The sequence below is a fragment of the Rousettus aegyptiacus genome, unplaced genomic scaffold, assembly GCF_014176215.1.
Source record: "Rousettus aegyptiacus isolate mRouAeg1 unplaced genomic scaffold, mRouAeg1.p scaffold_m13_p_5, whole genome shotgun sequence".
Lineage (NCBI taxonomy): Eukaryota > Metazoa > Chordata > Mammalia > Chiroptera > Pteropodidae > Rousettus > Rousettus aegyptiacus.
In genome coordinates this window covers 4,611,997-4,631,223 of record NW_023416308.1, presented here as the reverse complement: position 1 = coordinate 4,631,223, position 19,227 = coordinate 4,611,997, and the positions used below count along the sequence as shown (strand labels likewise).

Sequence of the window (19,227 nt, the reverse complement as noted above, 5' to 3'; positions counted from 1 at the left end):
CTTCCGGGCCCGCCCCGCGCGGGCGCCCGGGGCGGGCCGGGCCGCGGGGCGGGGCTCGGGGCGCGGCGCGGCGGCGGGCGGCGAGGCCGGGCCCGGAGCGCGGCGGCGGCGGCGGCGGCGGCGGGCGCGGCCATGGCGGGCTGCTGCTCCGTGCTGGCGGCCTTCCTGTTCGAGTACGACACGCCGCGCATCGTGCTCATCCGCAGCCGTAAAGTGGGGCTCATGAACCGGGCCGTGCAGCTGCTCATCCTGGCCTACGTCATCGGGTGAGCGCGGCCGTGCGCGGCGACCCCTGGGGGTCCGACACGGGGGCGGGGGGCGCCGGGGTCCCGGCCGTGCACCTGCCGGCGCCGGCGCCCTCCAGGTGGGGTCCAGGGCGCCGCGCCCCGAGCCCGCTGCCAGACCCGCTTCCCGGACCCTAAGCCACGGGCAGCCTCCCCACGGGGAACTGGCTCGGTGCCAGGCTCCGGGACAGGACACTGCTTGATGCTGTGTTTTAAGGGCAGAGCCTGGCTGAGACCGTCATGCTCTCTTTCTGCTTCTTGTCATTCTGACTTGTTCCACGATGTCCTTTGGCTTGAGGGGAACGGGAGCGCTTGGCCCTAAATGTCTCAATCTTTGTTGTTCACTTCCCATTCCGATGATCTGCTGGCGGAAACCAAAGTTCGGAATTTCCACTTAGTTCCTTTTGCGTCTGTGGCTTCCCGTCCTGCCCTTTCAGCACCATGGTGACTCAAGATAGTAGAGAGGCCACGCTTCCAGAAAGCATTAGAAGTCCATTTCCTTCTTTTCTGTGGCCTCGTTGGTACTACGGTGCCTTTGCCTCGTAGCTCCCCGTGCTGCCCTCTTTGCTTAGCTGTGCCCCGCCACCATCATTCCTCACCAATCGTTTAATCGAATGCACCCCTTACAATTGAATAAAACACAGGAGAGGAGGTGGAAATTAACTTGCCAACTGGGCTGGTTTTCAAGGTCGCCTGAGGTATTACGGTGTCTACAGCTGCTGAGCTGACAGATGTTATCTGCTCCCTGGTTCCTTTTGTTAAAAGGCCTTGTCAGTGGTCCCCAAACGACACGTAGAGCCATTTGGGAATCTTTAAAAATCATCGATTGCTGGCTGCCATCCCCAGACCTTCTGATTTCATTGCTGTTGAGTATGACCAATGACCCAGGTGATTCTGAAGCACAGCAAAGTTTGGGAACCAGTGTCCTCGTGTGTGTTTCGCAAATCTACCTGATCACGAAAGACTCACCTGAGGGATTGTTTATAAGGAACCTGGGTGGCGCTGGGAATCTGTTAACACCGCCCAAGGGAATTCACAGGATCAGCAGGTGTGGCCTCTAAGTCTGTCTCCCGGCAGCAGTAGGTTCTGACATTTATTCAATAAAATGGCTTTGCAGGTATGGCCTCTACATCAGAACAGCCTAGCCCACCCCTGCGTTTGGACGCGAGTCTCATTAAGTCCCATCAGGAGCTCCGCACCGCACCCCGCTGATTGAGATGCACCCCTAAATTGTCAGATCCGGTACTCGCCGGTTAACCAAGCTTGCAGAGCTGGGCTGGACCCGAAACATCTGTCATCAGGAGTTCTCACATGGCTTTGTCCTCTTGGCCTGTGATGCCCATGGGAGGATCAGGTTACATCCACCTTCAGGAATCTCTTTCCACAGTTTCAGTTACCAAGGCCCGAAAATATTAAATAGAAAATTCCAGGGGGAAAAAAAAACAATTCATGAGTTTTAAATCGTATGCCGTTCTGAGCAGCACGATAAAATCTCGTGGTATCCTGCCTGCTCCACCCCACTCGGGATGTGATCATCCCTTTTTCCAGCGTCTCCATGCTGTACACCAGCGGTCCCCAACCTCTCTGGCACGAGGGACCGGTGGTCCTATGAGAATCTAATGTCTGATGATCCGAGGTGGAGCTGAGGCCATGATGCTAGCACTGGGGAGCGGCTACAAATAGAGATGTAGCCACTCGCCTCCTGCTGTGCGGACCTGACTGGTCCAGGGCTCCGGGTGGGGGACCCCTGCTGTATAAGATTCCCTCCCGTTAATCACTTAATAGTTGTCTCAGTCATCAGGTACGTTAGAAAGAGAGAGGGACCGCATTCACATAACTTTCACCACAGTAAAGTGTTAAAATGGTTCTATTATTGTTGTTCATTTCTTACTGTGCCCAATTTATAAATTAAACTTTATCATAGGCATGTACGCATAGGAAAAAAACATAGTACACATAGGGTTCAGTACTCTCTGAAATTTCCGGCATCCACTGGAGGTCTCGGACCATATCCCCAGTGGATAAGGGGATATTTATACTGTATATCTCCACTATATGATAGGGTAGCCACCAGTCACATGTGGCTGCTGAGCACCTGAAATGTTCCTCCTCCAAGTTGAAATGTGGTATCACTGTAAAATAAACGGGATTTGTAAGACTTAGTACACACGCCCAAAAAGCAGTAAGACATACTCATACATTTTACATTGATAACATGTTAAAATACATTGGGTTACATAAATATATCATTAAAATTAATTTTATCTGTTTATTTTTATTTTTTAACATGGCTGCTAGAAAATTTCAAAGTACATATGTGGTTTGTGTTATATTTCTCCTGGGCAGCCCAGCTTTCTACGGTTCCTATGAAGTTCTCTACCTCGATCAGGAGGATTTTTCAGGCAGTAAATGCTTTGCTTTTACCCATCTTGCTATCGTCAAAATTGATTCAGGATTTAAATTAAGGGCTTTCTTTTTCAAACTCATTTCTTAACTTCCTGATCCCTTATTCTTGGTGCAGTTGTGGGCTTTTTTCCCTGGTGACCTACAGCAATGCTTCCTCAAAAAGAGACAAACACGCATTTCTCAGTTAATCAGTCACAGATGAGGAAATCGTGTGAGACCATGTGTCTCTGATTTAGCTCACTGTACTGGTGGTAAAATGTGAGTGACCTTCCTGCCCTAAGTTTCAATGTGTCCAACTAGAATTAAATGGAAGCTTATTTTGCAGCTGAACTCCTAGAAACCCCGGAGAAGAGGACTTGTCAGGGGAAAAGCCCATCTCTAGGATGGGCAAGGCATTTGTAGACTGCTCAGATCAGACAAACCCAGAAATAAGTAACCAAAACCAGCGAATTTCTGAAGTTTGCAGCATTATAAGGAGGGGAGAGGGATGCTAGCATTTCTTGACTCTACAAGAATAACAATAATAGTCACCGAGGGGGGTTGGGGGGTGGGGCAGAGTTCTGATTTGTAGTATTGGCCACTTTCCATGGAGCAGCTGGTCCCATCACGGCCAATGTCAGCCTACCGCTGGTGACTCACAAGCATCGTTCTGAGCATTTAACGTGCATTAACTTATAACACCTCACGACAACAATGCTGTGACACTCCGGCATCATTCCCGTATTAAAGATGGGAGAGATGAGGCACAGAGCAGGTGAGCAGCTTGGCCAGAGTCAGGCCTAGCGAACGGTGGAGCTGACACATGAACGGAGGTCAGCTGGCTCCGGTCTGTTTGCAGGTGTCCCGACGCCTTTAGATTTTGAATTATTCCCGACTTCACAGTAACATCCCCACTTCAGAGGAAAGAAGCATAATGTGACTTGAATTCTTGGGGAAAAAAATAAAAACTACTGTAAAAAGCTATCTGAAAGGAGAGGGCCTCTTTTCGAGAGGGAGGATAGCCCTGAGGGCAAGGGAATAGGCTTCAGAGACAGGAGGCTTGAGGTCAAATTCCGACTATGTGACCCACTTGCTGTGTGAGTTTGGGCAAGTGACTTAACCGCTCTGTGCCTCAGTTTCCCTGTGTGTAAAATGGAGATGGTAATAATGATACCTGCCTTACAAAGTGGTCAGGATTAGCTTAGATCAGTGCCCAGCACCTAAAAACACTCAAATGGTAATTATCATGATTTTTATTATCTCTTGGTGATGCAATTCAAATACGTAATAATGAAGACATTGTTCATCGAGCATTTTCTCTGTGCCGATCACTATGCTAAGTGCTTTACTCGAAACTCATTAATTCCCCACAAACCACCCTGTGGTTTAGGTGCCATCGAGCCTGTTTTACAGAAGTGAAAATGGAGCCCCCACCTCCACCCCCACCTCCCCGCCAAAGTTAAGCAGCTTTTGCAAAGCCACATCATTAGTGAACATGATTCTTTCCACCACTGGCTACCAGAGGCTCCCTAGCATCCATTTAAATTCACCGAATCCTAATTACAACTCAGGAGGCCTGTTTTATTTTGTAGGTGGGTGTTCCTGTGGGAGAAGGGCTACCAGGAAATGGACTCTGTGGTCAGCTCAGTTACTACCAAAGCCAAAGGCGTGACCGTGACCAACACTTCTAAACTAGGATTCCGGATCTGGGATGTGGCTGATTACGTGATTCCTGCCCAGGTAGGCTGCCCACTATGACGGGACGTGAAAGCCTCTAGGTAGCTCCTCTCTCTCTGCTGACTTTGCACACTTGACTCATGGCTGGCGTGCCCAGATGCTCAGGCTAATGGTTTTTGTCTAAGGAAGCAGTGCAGGCAGCTCTCCTTTTGGCTTACGATCTAGTAGTCAATCGGTTATTTTTCTTGGCTCTAAACCATAGCTAGCTTAAACATAGAAAACTTTCCATGTGGACATCTCAGTATATCTCAAGGCCCGACGGGTGAAAAGACAAATGTCTTAAATCCTGGGGAAAATTCAGGTGGAAATATCATCTTTCTATATTTTATATTTGCTTTATGGTTGTAAACACACAAAAACCTTTTCAGACAACATTAAAAACTTTTAACAGCAACTAGAGACCAAAAGCCAAACAAGAAGGAAACAGACATATCTACATAGGATTCCATCAGGAAGCAAAGGTAAGAAAGTGTTTGATGCAGCATCCTAGGCTCTAGCTTCGTGAATCCACAAAGCTCCAAGTTAAATATTGACTCTATCTTTGGTAATGGCTGTGCTCCACGCAGTCAAACCCCAGCTTATCCCTCCAGATGGCTTTGCATGCTAGGGTAACTGAGGTGGCTACATGCAGATAAGCTGTCAACTCTTGGTTGAGAGCTATGCGGCAGAAATCAAGGACTTCAGAAAACTTCCTTCAGGTGTGTTCATTTTCCCCCCTGCCTTCTTAAGAGAAGGGTCTTGTGGGGTCCTCAGAGGGAAGACAGGGTTATCGAGTCATAAAGGTCAAATGGTAGTTGGCTGGAGGTAGCTGGCCCTGTTGGCACAAACCTGTCTCAGCAGAGACCTCTGCTTCCAACGAAGGCATAGCCTCGACCTAGCAAGCCCTGGGAGTATCAAAAGGTCTGTTTTCTGAAAGGAACATGGAGCAACCACATTCCGTCTTGGATCCGGGCTGGGGGCTGTGTGAGTTCCACGGGGCTCTCTCTCTCTGTGAGAGTTCACAATGCCCTTCTGCTTCTCCAAAGATGGAACACAAACATCTGTTTGCATCACATCGACCTGACTCACTCACTCACTTCCAGACTGAAATTGCCCTAAACTTAAAATACATAAGAACTAGGAACCAGAGAGTTAACCATACTGAGTCGTTCGCGTCTAACTCGGGAGCGGCGTAGGCGCACCTTCTGTATGCATCAGGTAAACAGTGAGCTCACACATGGGACACCTGGGAACCTGACAGGTGCCAGGAGAGAGCCTCGGGCCTCCTGCCACATCCTGGTGCCTCCTCTTACGGTCATTTCCTCGTCTCCCAGCATTGTTTGTTCTAGGCTTTTCTTTGGAAAATGCCGGCTACTCTCAGAGCTTCTGCCACCTTATCAGCTCTTGGGGTGAAGATGCCTACAGACCCCTTGTACTTGAGTTACTCTGGTCTCCCAGGGGGCCCCCAGCGCTGACTCCGCCCTTCCCAGCAGTATGAAATGCCGAGAGAAAGCTGCTGGCATTTCATTTTCAAATGGCAGGTCTGAGCGAGGGGGAGGTTCAGCTACCATCCTGGGGGCGGGGCTTGCCTTGTCCTCCTTGCACTGGGAGGCCATTATTAGCAATTCTCCAGTCTCATCCCCAGCAAATTGCTCCAGAATTTATTAACAACTCTTGATAATTAACCATTTGGCACCTTCATACTTATGAGAAAACAGAACCTTCTCAAAGGGGGACGTATCAGTCGCTGACCTTGATGGAGGCGATGCTAGAACATTTTATTTATTTTAATTCCAGTTAGGAAAGAAAACCAGCCAAATCTGAGCCCTTTACGGCCTCGTGTTTCTGTACCTCGGAGGTAATCTGTTTGGCAGAGGATGTTTTCAGCGCCTGTTGGCTCTTTTCCCTCACGTTAAGCTTCGTGAAGGACCTGTTTTAGGTTACAGACATTTTTTTTTTTAATTGAGGTGAAATTCATATATCATAATAGTCATCATGTCAAAAAGAAAAATCCAGTGGCATATAGCATATTCACAGTGTGCAACTATCATTTCAATCTAGTTCCAGAATGTTCTCATCTCCCTCAATGGAAGCCCCAGGCTCATCAAACAGTCACTGTCTCTCCCACCCTCTGTCACCCTCCTGCAACTGCTAATCTACTTTTTGTCTCCAGGGATTTGTGTATTCTTGAGATTTCGTGTCACCGGAATCATACGGTGTGTGGTCTTTTGTGGCTGGCGTCTTTCACTCAGCCTCGCGTTTTTGAGGTTCGTCCACGTGGCAGCAGGCGTCAGGGCTTCGTTCCTTTTCAGGGCTGAGTCATATTCCGTTACAGGCATAGACCACAATTTGCGTATCTGTTCACCTGTCAATAGACACTGGGGTCGTTTCTCCCTTGGGGTTGTCGTGAATAACGCTGTGAACGCACGTACTGGCAGTATTTGTCTGAGTCCCTGTCTTCAGTTAGGTTATAAACCCTCAGGAGAGAGAACGGGAGACCACGAGATCAGTTTCTTAAACGGTTTTCTGCATGGCATGTGGGAGACGTGAGAGGCCCTGTCCTGTTGTTAAGCGAGCGTCCGGCTGCCTTCGCGACCCCGCTCGGCTCCGCCGAGGGTGTCATGGCCGTGCTCTCTCCCCTCCGCCCGCTCTGCAGGAGGAAAACTCCCTCTTCATCATGACCAACATGATCGTCACCACGAACCAGACCCAAGGCCACTGTCCCGAGGTAGGCAGCTTCTCGGGGAGAGCCCCGGCCCGGCCCACCACGCGTGGGGCCGGGCCACGTGGAACTCGTTTTCTCTCGTCCTTCCTTTTTCCAGACTCCAGAGGAGACCAATGTGTGCGAGTCAGACGCCAAGTGTGTCGCCGGCTCCACGGGAACCCACAGCAACGGTACGATTGCACGGTGGCAGGTTGCCGCCCCGTGCGGCTCCTCCGATGGCGAAATCTCAGGGCGAACAGGTCTCCCACAGCCCCACAAACCTTCACGTGACCCCAGGGTCCAGATTGAGGTCCCAGGACCCCCTCGACAGTCACCTGTGGTCCGCGTCCCAGAAGCCGTCCCAGATCTTGCCCTAGGCTGTGGCTTGGCTTCACCCCAACCCTGCAACTGGCAAAACAAGAGATGTGCCCAGGACTCAGGCACCCGATTTCCTCCGACTCCCATATTTTGGACCCTGTCCAAATCCCAGACTTGGAACAGCTCAAGGCTGATTGCGTAGGCTGCGGTGGCGAGGCTTCCGCCCTCTGCCTCCCACAAGGAGAGACGAGGAGACCACCTGTGGACTCGGCCCTCCTCACCCCTGCAGGAGTTCAAACAGGAAAGTGTGTGCCGTTCAACGGGACTGTGAAGACGTGCGAGGTGGCAGGCTGGTGCCCAGTAGAGAGTGACACACTTGTGCCAAAGTGAGTCTTGACCGAGGGAAGGAAGTGCCCGAAACTCTCGGGGCTCAGGGAAGGCGGCAGGGGAGCGAGTGAAGCCTGCGTGTGGTGGCTTCGTGCCCTTGGCGCCCCTGTGGAGTCAGGCTTCCCCGGGGTGGTGGTTCTCACAGGCAGCACCCATCGGTGGCAAGGCGGGGCCCAGTGTTTGTCGTGATAAGAGAGCAGATGACTCATTTCTGTGTTTGGGCCATCAGCTGCGAGTAACTCACGGGAAACAGTCCTCAGAACCTCAAGCGACTTAAATCCATGAATAACAGGACCCCATCGGCACCATGGGCAGACAGTAATTTTAACTACAGCTTATAGTAACATCGTTTTGACTTTATTTACTTAAACAAAGACTTCCAACGTGTGGCAAATGATGTTTGTTTTTTGTTGTTGTTGTTATGGCCACGATAGAAAGTTTCATTTCAAAATGAATGTCCATAAACAAGTGAGTTGATCCTAAAGGTGAAAACAACCCGAATGCTCACCAGCAGATGAAGAGGTAAATTGTGGTCCATCCCCACAGTGGAAGATTATTCAGCCCTACGAAGGAATGGCGTTCTGACACACGCTTCAGCGTGGACGAACCTCGTAAACGTGACGCGGAGTGAAAGCCAGACCCGAAATGTCCAGAACGGACAGAGCCGTAGAGACAGAAAGTAGACGGGCAGCTCCCAGGGGCTGAAGGGAGAAGTGAATAGAGAGTCGCTGCTTAATGAGCACACCGTTTGCTTTTGGGGTGATGGAAATGTTCTAGAACTAGATAGAGGTGATGATCACACAACAGTGTGCTGGATGCTGCTGAACACATGAGATGCACAGAGGTGGGGGAAAGGTTATGGCATAGAGAATGGCAAGTCTGAAAAGCCCTGACACAGCCATCCCTGGTACAGGGAGGAGGGAATTCGAAGCCTCAAGAGCTGCGTGTTGGTCAAGGCCTTTAGTTGTCAGCAGTGGTGACAAGCTCAGCTCTTCTCATTGGGTGGCTTTGTCACTGGCCTTGTTCCTGTCTCAGGGTTGGGAAGACTGGTTTCTAATTTCAAAGATCCCAACTGATTCAGGGGAGGCCTTACCCACGGAGGGGTCAGCTTACAGTGTCAGATTCTCCTGTGGAAATCCAGCAAAGAAGTGGGCCCCCCTTGGGAGCAGATCTACTCATATCGTCAGCCAGCGGACACTACTTTCTGTGTAATTTTGAGAGGTCAGGATCCAGCTTATAGGCGAATGTACTTTTGTGTTGACTTTGGTAAAACCAGATCTACTGAGGATTCCCCTGAGAGCACCTGCAGGCGGCAAGCCCCGAAACCCAACAGCTGGGTGGTTTCCAGCGGGGCCTCAGCCATCTCTCAGGCTCTTCGGTCCCCATGGCCTTGGGCAAGAGGCCACGAGCAAAAGGAACTGGGAGCCTTGGCCTATGGGCTCCTCTCTTGACCCAGTGTTTATGCAGAGGAGAGTAGAAAATGCTAGAACTTTTTATTTTTTTTGACAAAATGACATTGTAAGACACGTGTATATGTTTTCGAAAAATATTACATAGGTATGTGAGCGTACTTATATTTGTACTTACAGTAACAATAACAGTGTTATAATCAACACATGATAATTTTTTTTTCAGACCTGCTTGTTTAAAGGCTGCAGAGAACTTCACCCTTTTGGTCAAGAACAACATCTGGTATCCCAAATTTAATTTCAGCAAGTAAGTCGTGGCCAGCCGTGCGAGTTCCCCGAGGTCTTGGACACAGTTCCGGCTCCTTGCTGAGATCTTCCTCGCTTCTCTTTTCTGCTTCCTCCCAACTTTAGGAGGAATATTCTTCCAAACATCACCACAACCTACCTCAAATCGTGCATTTACGATGCTGTCACAGACCCTTTCTGCCCCATCTTCCGCCTCGGCAAAATAGTGGAGGATGCAGGACACAGCTTCCAGGACATGGCCGTCGAGGTAGGCGCGGCCCTGGCTTCTCTCCTGGTCTCCGACCCCCCTGGAGCGGACCCTGAGGAAAGCTTGCTCTGTCTCTGCTTGCACCCCATAGGGAGGCATCATTGGCATCCAGATCAGGTGGGACTGCAACCTGGACAGAGCCACCTCCCTCTGCTTGCCCAAGTACTCCTTCCGCCGCCTGGACACCCGGGACACGGACCACAATGTGTCTCCTGGCTACAATTTCAGGTGTGTGTGAGCTCGGGCCCTGTTTCCCATGTGTGGGGTGGGGGGGTGATGGTGGATGGCTCACTCCCCAGTGGGGGAGCCCACGCCCACCGAAGACCAGCACTCAGGCAGCCCCCACGCGCAGGTGGGGAGGCCGGGTGCCAGGGAGGGGCCATGCGCCTGTGGCATCCAGGCCCCAGAGGGCCCTCCATGTCCTTTCTTGCCTCAAGAAACACATTGAGACAATTTGCGGAGCAGCCAAGAGAGGCGGGCTGCTTCAGCTTTTTTCAGCCAGCCTCAGCCAGGACCTCCGCTCAGACTGTACGGAGTGGATGAGCTTGTGATCGCATCCTCCCGTGCAGAGGCCTCCGGGGCCCGACCTGGAAATGGGCTTCTCCAAGACCGGGCCTACCCCCGGAATTGGCAATGTGCAGGGGAGACGGGCTTTAGCCTCGGGAAAGGCCTTCGCTGGTCCTTCTCTGGTGAAAGTGCTGGGTATTAGTTTCCTGAGGTTTGCCGTAAAAGGTGACCACGAACTGGGCGGCTGGAGACGACAGGACTTGGTTCCCTCACTGTTCCAGAGGCCGGAGGCCTGAAATCCAGCTATGAGCAGGGCCAGGCTCCTTCCTTGGCTCCTCCAGCTTCCGGTGGCCCCTGACACTCCTCGGTGGCCCGTGGCTGGTAGACACATCACTCCAATCCTCCGTCATCACGTGGCCTCTTCCCCTCTTCTCATTAGGAAACCAGTCATATTGGATTCAGGGCCCCTGATTCAGTGTGACCTCATCTTAACTAATTACATCTGCAGTGACCCCGTTTCCAAGTAAGGTCACAGTCACGGGTTTCAGGTGGACACGAATGCATTCTGGGGGACGATACTGACCCCAGTACAGCTGGTAATCTGATGAGGGGGTCAGGGCCCAGGGTCATGTTTGCCCCTTTCTTGAGGCAGTAAAATCTGGAGCCACGTACATTTTTCACATGCCGTTTGTCGTGTCTTTTCCACACAACCGCCAATCTTAAAAATAGGCCCCACGAGGGGCCACCTGAGCAGGTCGGTGATGCTTTTGTGTTGTGCTTGTCTCCCTCTAGTGGTGACGCATGGAATCAAGCGCAGGTAGGCTCGGCGGTGCTTTGGAACCGACCGTCTGGCTCACTGATGGAAGAAGGGCAGATAGTTGAAATTTTTTTTTAGTAAGGGAGTTAGATTTGTGTCGCTCTGTCTGTGCTGTTACACAGTTCTTGTAGAAACCAGAACTGTGGAAAACCTCAAGCTTAGGCTGGAACCCCAACACAGAGAGAAGTTGAGGGGACCCTCTTGAGGACACCCCACCCCACGCCCCTGACCTCCACCAGCATCAGGCCCCTCCTGAGACTCCCCAGGCCCGGACCACGACAGGGGAGTTGTGGGCCAGACGGATCGTGGGCCAAGAGTTCAGGCTCCTAGTGGGTCCCCTGCGTAAGACAGGGCAGCGAACGGTACCGTGTCTCACTGGCTCTCCCCGCCCACCCCCTGGTCATTTCCCCTCATGCCTTTTCCTTAATGGCTTTATCGGTGGGTGCATGGCTCACATAGCATACAACTCACCCACTTAAAGTGTAGGTTCAGCCATTTTCAGCATATTCAGAGTTGTGCGGGTATCGCCAATTTCATCGCCTCGACGCATCTCCATCACCCGTACCCCTTAGCCCTCACCCCCTCTCCGTCCCCCACCTTCCGCAGCCCCTGGCAACCAGTAATCTGCTTCCACTAATCTACCTTCTGTGTCTCTGGATTTGCCTCTTCTGGTCTTCGACGCAAGTGAAATCAGACGTGGGGCCGCCTCCCGCCCCTGCTTCACTTAGCATCATGTTTCTTTCAAGGTTCATCCTCGTAGCCTTTCTCAGTACTTCATCCCTTTTTATGGCCAAATAATATTCCGTTGTGTAGTTGTACCAGATTTTATCTATCCATTCATCCACCGATGGATCGATGATTCTTTTTTTTTTTTTTTTTTAAAAACCCAGTGCCGACACTGTGAGTTTCGTGGATGGTGGGGTGCCCCCACCTGCCGTTGTGGACACTGCTGCTGGCCAGCCACACGCTCCCTGGACATGGCCAGGGTTTCCTTGGGAGAGGCAGGTGGCTCGGCTGGCAGGAAAGAAGAGCATTTAGAACAAGAGGTGCTGGCTTATGGCACAGGAGGTGACAGGGACAACAGAGCAGGGAGCTCTTCCCGCCTCCCTGGGCCCTGGCACCCTCTTTGTCCACAGGCTCTCCTGCTGCCCAGGCTAGGAGAGGCCCCAGGGTGCTCAGGCGTCGTCTGTCCCGCAGGCAGAGCAGAGTCACCCTCTGGCCAGTGGTAACTCTGCGAGGCCTCAGGGGGTTCCACTGGGACACGCCTCTCCCCCTCCAGGCCCCAGAGGGTGGGTCCGGCCGCCGTGTCATGCTGGCCTGTGCCTGTCCCCGCAACCTGTCCTCCTTTCCCCAGGTTCGCCAAGTACTACAGCGACCCCGCCGGCACCGAGCACCGCACGCTCATCAAGGCCTACGGCATCCGCTTCGACATCATCGTGTTCGGGAAGGTAGCCGGCCACCGACCGCTCTCGTTCGGCCCCTGCTAGTCCCCTTCTCGGCGGGCCAGGGGCCCCCTCCCCACTCTTCACCGGCTCTCGCCCACCCCGATCTTTTCTTTATTTATTTTTTATTTTTCTCCCATCATGTACAGGCCGGGAAATTTGACATCATCCCAACCATGATCAACATCGGCTCCGGTTTGGCGCTCCTGGGGGTGGTGAGTGACTTAGACCCCTCCGTTCGCCCCTGGGGCTGGGACCCTCCTCAGCAGTCCTTAGCACAGCCAGGCGAGCCCCTCGGCTGACGGCCTGACTCTTCCCCGACCCCGGACTCGTTTCTGGACCCTTCCCTCTGGGCTTGTGCCCCTTCACCCCCATCGCCACCTCCATCTTCCCTTCTCGGAGACCGCGCCCCTCAGGGCCTCGCCCTTCCCAAGGGACGGAGGAGCCTTTCTCGTCCTCGGCAGACCCCAGGCTTTGTGGGAAGGGGCACACGCAGAATAACAGCGGCTAAGATATCCTCATTGTTTGTCTCGCTGTGCTGCATTCAGACCACGGTGCTGTGTGACGTCATAGTCCTCTACTGCATGAAGAAAAAATACTACTATCGGGAGAAGAAATACAAATATGTGGAAGATTACGAGCAGGTAGGCCACCTCCTGACCTCAGCAGGCGGGGAGGTCGAAGCGCCTTTCCTCATCTGCTCTTGTGTCAGGTGAGAGGCCTGAGCACTGGGCCCACCTGAGGGAGGCCCTAGCACAGAGGTCGGCGCTAGTTGGGTGTGTCATCAGCCCAGGCGGTCACGTGCCACACTTGCCATCTCCATTTCCGTACCATCTAGACTGGTATTTACTTCATACTTTTCTTCCGATGGACTCACTCTAAAATCTAGCCTCATTTTAATTCGTGACATGATTATCATCATGGATATGCCAAATTATATGTCCACACAGTACTTAAATTCGCCTCGCATAGGAAGAGGGGTCGGGGACCGTGCTTTGAGACCAGTGTGCGAGGACCAACTAGAGTTCGCGCAGTTACCAAGGGCTGTCACAGTCCTCAGGAAAGGCTCCTGGCTTGCCCGTGGGCAGCGCGGGGTGGGTATGCATTTATCCATTTAAGCGTAGCTATTAATGATAAGCTCTTCGTTCTTTGCAGGGTATTGACAGTGAGATGGATCGGTGACGCCTCCCCACAGCCCTCGTCAGAGCAACGTGGAGAGCAAAGAGAAGGGAGAGAAGGCTGCCACGGCACCCTGGAGAATGTTCCAGATTCCGAGACAGTCTCCACACCGCTGCCCAGCTGCTGCTGCGTGGTGTTGTAGGATCGCATAGTAAACCACTCTGCAGCAGTTACTGGTCTGTTCTTGGCCGGGTCACCTCTGATGTTCTTCAGCTTGGGGTCCTTCGGGTGAGCTAAAACCCGCAGGCAGTAATGTTGCTGTGGCCTCCCCCGGGGCCAGCTTCCTCAAGCTCCCCTCTGCAGCCCCCTGCAAGGCAGGCCCAGCAGCTCTGTTCAAGAACTTTATCCAGAAAGCAAGAACACCTGGGTGTCGCCACTAGCCTGGTAGTGTGCCTGGGCCGCTGCTCCTCCCCGTCCACCCCACTCCCCAGCCCCCTACCACAGACTTTGTCGTGCAGTCGTGAGGTGGACACAGTGGTTCTCTTTTGAGAAGAGCTGTGTTGAGGTGATTGAGGACCAAACATTAAAACAAATGATCTTCTTAATCTTTGTCTGCGTCGTTCCATAGCATGAGCTAGAACTTTCTTTCTCTTTTACTTTGACCAGCAGATCCGTTTGCTGTCCCAGCTCTCCGTGCTCAGAAAAGGTTCCCAAAACGGTCTGTTGCTGGAGCGTAGGCGTTTATTATTATTTTTTTCCTACGTTTGATTTCTCTTAAAGGCCTAGGAATTTTGATCTTCATCAGGTTGTGTTCCCATAGCGTTTCCAAGATTTTTTTTTTTCTTGTAGTGACCACCTACCTGGCTTACCTGTGCTTACAATTTACATAAAATGGTGGTAACTCCACTCTAGGGAACATGAAAAGGGCTTTTCCTCTCCCCTCCCCAAGTGCTTTCCAGAAGTTTCCAACCCAAATTGGCACCACCTACTCCTACCTTGCCACCGGTTCGAAATGTTAATGAAGCTATTTCTAGCGCAGCCTTCACACCGACTTAATTCTGCATCAGGTGCTCAGGATCTCCTTAAAGAAAGCGGCTCGCCCTCCCCCTCGTCATGACTTCATTTCCAAGTTCCGAGAGAACGGTTTATTTTTAAAGTGCTCTTCTGTTGGATAAATGACCAATCTGGGCTTTTCTTGCTTTGGGAGAAAGAAAAAAAGTTTACTGAACCCCTTTTGAAGAAGCTCTGGGGTTTGCTGCCTTTTTGAAAAAAAAAAAAGCCCGCTTGAACACATGGGTCAAATGGAGCTGGAATTTTTAGAAATGGCTTATCTTGCAGGCTAAGGAGCAATGGTTACGGGAGTGGGGGGGGACTCTTTTTAGCTTTCTTTTTCTGAGACAGATGCTAAGGCTGCCAGTTGGGGTGAGAGGTGGGGGGTGGCATCGCTGATTTTACTCACCAGAATCATCTTGCATTCAGCTACACCCCCGTTTGTTGGCTCCCTGGGGCTGCCTGGTAAGCAGGGGGGGTCCCTCAACCTGGCATCCAGGGATGGGCTTCGGCGAGTCTCTGAAACCAGTGAAACACTACAAAGCGATGCTCCCGGTGCATTCTTTCAGCGTCCGTCAGCGTCTCAGTGGCGTCTCTAACAGGAACACTTGCCCTTGAGTCTTAGCAGCCAGTATTCGCTGCTCCATTTCTGCAGTTACGGCACAGGACTCTCTGCGACTTCATCTGCTGTCCTTGATAACGGAAAACTGAAGCGTGAAGCCAGCAGAGCAATGCCACGGGCTAGATTCGCATTTGGGATGCAACGGCGTCCTCGGCCTCTAATCCGGAAAAAGCATCGGTTCTAAAACCATCTCCAGACACCGTGAAAACCGGCAACTGTCGAGATGCTGTGAACTCAGACAAACGACTTACCTTTCCTGAGCCTGTTTTCAGCTGACGATCCATGAAACGGAGTTAACACCTTCCTCGCGGGGTGCAGTGCCGTGGGGCACGGCTCCTCACGGGGCCTGCCCCACGGGTGATTAAAATCACTCCCACAGCTGCTCACAGGTTTGGTCTCCATCACCAGCCAGAGCGGTGACTCTCAGCCTTCACCGTGCTGAGTCCTGTATAAGTGAGGCCTGGGGCTCTGCATTTCTAACCTGCTCCCAGGTGATACTGATGCTGCTGGTTGTAGGTACCACACTCTGAGTAGTGAGACGCTAAGACATGCTTAAATTAGGGATGAATAATGTCATCCTGGCTACATTAGCCCTGACTTGGGCATCTGATTGCGCCGTCAGCCTAAGTAAGGAAAACAGACGTAAGGGCAGATGTCCTAGAAAGCGCTGACTTAAAACAACCACCAACAGAAAAATCCCAAAGAGGCCCAGACTTTGCACCATTTTGCTGTCTGTTTATTTCAAGTTTACAGAGAAGCTTAAACATCTGTGGAAAAACACCAAAGGCTTACTTTTTTTCTCTTAAGTTCATGTATTTTTAAGTGATAAATACACAGTATTTAACTTTGTACACCTGATAAAAGGAAAATGCATAGTAGAAAGGATCAGGAATAAAACAAGCATCGGGCAGTAAATAGATCACAGAATAGAAAAGTCAGCAGTCCCACAAAACTCAGCCCATAAAGCTGGAGAGAAGATGGGAACCGACGACCTCGAAACCTTCCCTAGCACCTTAGAGGCCAGTGGAGGTCATGGTTCTTCCCCCCTGGCAACAGGAAGCTCCCCTTTGGAAGATGCATGAGAGCAACAGTGGAGCGTAGGTGTCTAAACGCACAGGTATCTGCCTCCTTGTTCCAAAAAAGGCTTTGAGGATGGGAGCCCTACCTCACGGGAAAGGCCAGACAGGGAGACAGCCTCTCTGGCCCCCAGTGCCAACGAGGGGCAAGATAAGGCTTTATGGGAGCCATTGGTGAGCCTGCAGAATAGATGGGGGGAAGTGGAACAGGTAGAGGAAAGACAGGGAGAGAGCTTGTGCTTCCTTCAAGGCCACAGATGCGGGCCACAGGTTGCTTGTACCGAATTGGTCCCACAGATGAGCCAGCAATAGAAAAAACTGATGCGTGTTGTTTTTGCTCCCCTGAAAAAGCTGCTCCTGACAGCTTCCCTGTCCCAACAGAGCTGGCTTTTGTGCTCCAAGACAGTGGTAGTTAATGCTTTGTGCTACAGCCCTCTTTGCTTATATATTTTGGGGGTGGCAGTTCCTTTCCATAACTTTCTTTGGTGTTTCTTTGTAAAAAAAAAAAAAAAAAAAAAGTTATGAACTTGGGCCTCCCCCAACCCACCCACCGAAACAGCTGCCAGACAGCTGGCATTCCGCATATGAAACCGAATACAGAGAGTTTTGGGGGGGGATTAATGGCATTGCCTGATGCAGTCGTGTAAACACAGGAATTCTGCAGAAGCTCTGCATGCTGCCCGCCCTTCCTGGGCGAGCCACGTGGCCAGGCCGGAGTCCACACACTCCGTCTGGGACCAGGACTAAGGACTGGCTGACTTTAACCACTGCAAGGTGCTTATTGCAAACTAACCAGACCCCATCTGTTGCTCCCGGAAGGGGTGGGGCCCATAACTTTAAACAAGCGCAGGGGCAGGGGGCAAGAGGAAGTACTAGGTTACAAAAAGCAAGCAAGCAGGCAGGACCCTCCATCAGGCGGGTGTCCTTTGCTCTCGGAAACCAGCAGCCCCTAATTGTGTACTGATTATACGATAGCAAGAAAAGTCTGGCTACAACGACAGTCAAGAGCTTATGGAGATCTATGGAAGCCAAGAACGCCTGGGCTCTGTGAACATGCTGGACAGGGGGACACGTGGCCTGGCGTCACTGTGTCTGCAAAGAGTCCTCGTCTCAACACTGATCAGGCAGAAACTACAGGAAAATACGTCCTTCTGAGCTTGGTTACTATTTCCACCAAGCCAGGGACCACGAAATACTGAGAATCTCCCAGGGCAAAGTCCTTCCTGCTGTCCTACAACTTGAACTTCAGACTCACCCACGTGTGTGGCTCTGGAAGAAGATGAATTACAACCAAACTTCCCAAAATTAAGTGGAAGTCGAAAAGGTAAACCTTTTCTTTCTGGACTTTTGGCTACAAAAGGCAACGTCCTGTGTCAAGCCCTTGTGCACGTGAACCCTGAGGAGTGCTCTGGGTTTCAACAGCCTTCTTTCAAAGGGTGCCCCGAAGTTCTTGTGTCTATCCCAACAGGGCTTTGCTGGTAAGAATGATCATTTGTGTCTCAGTAGAATTAAAGTATTTCCTAAATGGCCCTCCAGAAACTGGATAAGTGTTTCACTAACTACGACACTCAGCTAGTATTTAAGAAAACGAAACCTTGGCAGTCCATAGGATACACAGGTTACAAACAAGCTAAGCTGCTAATATACAAGCATGGGTTTTATTGGCTCCAACTCTGATCCACATGCCTGAAGCCACGGAATAGATCCCGGAAGCTCTAAGTGATTTCTGAACTACTCTGGAGTTCAGCCTAGTTGGAGAATTGAAAATGTTTGTTTGTTTACTCTGAAGCCATGTAATGTACATGGAAGTGTAGGATTTCACCCTGGAGTTTTTTGAAATTGAAGAGGTTTACTAGAGAGCTCAGCTAATAACTTCAGAAACCCTTAAGTGGCTGTCACAAAGAGACCTGTTCAGTCCCTTAGGCAAAACTTGTCCCACCACAACCGCTGATGCCCTTCTAGGGTTGGAAAACCGCCTTTATGAAGCAGTGAAACATCAAGCCCTTTTCGTTTTCCTGACTACAAGTCTAACCATAGAAAAATGTTAAAAGTCCTTCTTACAAATAAGTTGCACCAATGCTCCCTGCAGTTACTGAGGGCTGGCCCTGCCCTGACTCCTTGAGCCCTCAGTTCTGGAAGGTGGCATGGTTTGAGGTTTGGGGTTCGTGTGAGAAGTCACGCCCACTCGCCCCCCTTCCTTTCGAATGCAGCGGTGACTAACTCTGTGGTCTCAGACCACTTCCCAGATAGTCTTCTGCCAGTTTTACACGCTTTTCAAACCCCCACACATTCACGTGGTATAGCTGACATGGTTCTGAGTTCACAACGAAGGTTTGTTTTTTGTTTTTTTGTTTTTGGCATAAAAACGTTTTAAAAAGCAATTGTCCCAAAATGCACGTGGCTCTGGGTCTGCAACTCCTCACACCCGCCCGTTGAGCCAGCCAGCGGCCAAGGTCGATGTCATGGAGTCAAGTCTTTTTTTTTTTGTCCCCTTTAAAACAGCAAAGGAAAACAAACAAACAAACAAACAAACAAAAACAACAACCAGAGATGACGGCCAAGGCTCTGCGCACGGGCTGGGTTTCCGTAGGACATGCTGCTATGGAAACGCAGCGCGCGCCGCCCGCAGGTGAGACGCCAGCATGCGAGGTCGCGGGGCGGTCCGGCGGCTACTCCATCGCCGGCTCCGGCCACAGAGGGCGCATGCGCGTGCGGGGCCCGGGGGCCGCGGCCCCCCAACTCTCCACGCGGGGGCCGCCTTTCACAAGAGCACTTCCTCCTCCCCCACGGGGGGCGGGTCGGGGCCCTGGAAGCTGTCCTCGCTGCCTTGCTTCCTGC

At 51.5% G+C, this 19,227-nt stretch overlaps 2 protein-coding genes across 15 annotated transcripts in view; one reads left to right on the top strand and one right to left on the bottom strand.

Moving 5' to 3' along the window:
* Nucleotides 1-92: 92 nt before the first annotated feature.
* On the top strand, nt 93-14,246 carry P2RX4 (purinergic receptor P2X 4). Its single transcript, XM_016149649.2, has 12 exons — nt 93-266; nt 4,262-4,409; nt 7,042-7,113; nt 7,208-7,280; nt 7,697-7,793; nt 9,430-9,510; nt 9,615-9,756; nt 9,848-9,984; nt 12,435-12,528; nt 12,672-12,737; nt 13,071-13,166; nt 13,678-14,246. Exons 1-12 carry the CDS (start codon nt 133-135, stop codon nt 13,702-13,704), a joined length of 1,167 nt encoding a protein of 388 aa, XP_016005135.1. The 5' UTR covers nt 93-132; the 3' UTR covers nt 13,705-14,246.
* Nucleotides 8,130-19,227, bottom strand: part of CAMKK2 (calcium/calmodulin dependent protein kinase kinase 2) — a 52,628-nt gene continuing 41,530 nt past the window's right edge. For 5 of the 14 annotated variants that reach the window (XM_036221893.1, XM_036221898.1, XM_036221892.1 and 2 more), the window contains one exon: nt 16,028-19,223. In XM_036221893.1, the coding sequence (XP_036077786.1) occupies nt 19,059-19,223 (165 nt within the window). In that variant the 3' untranslated portion in view covers nt 16,028-19,058. Of the gene's footprint in view, nt 11,120-11,722; nt 15,937-16,027; nt 19,224-19,227 lie in introns of those variants that run through there. The other 9 variants (XR_004951112.1, XR_004951110.1, XR_004951113.1 and 6 more) reach the window with 9 other exon arrangements.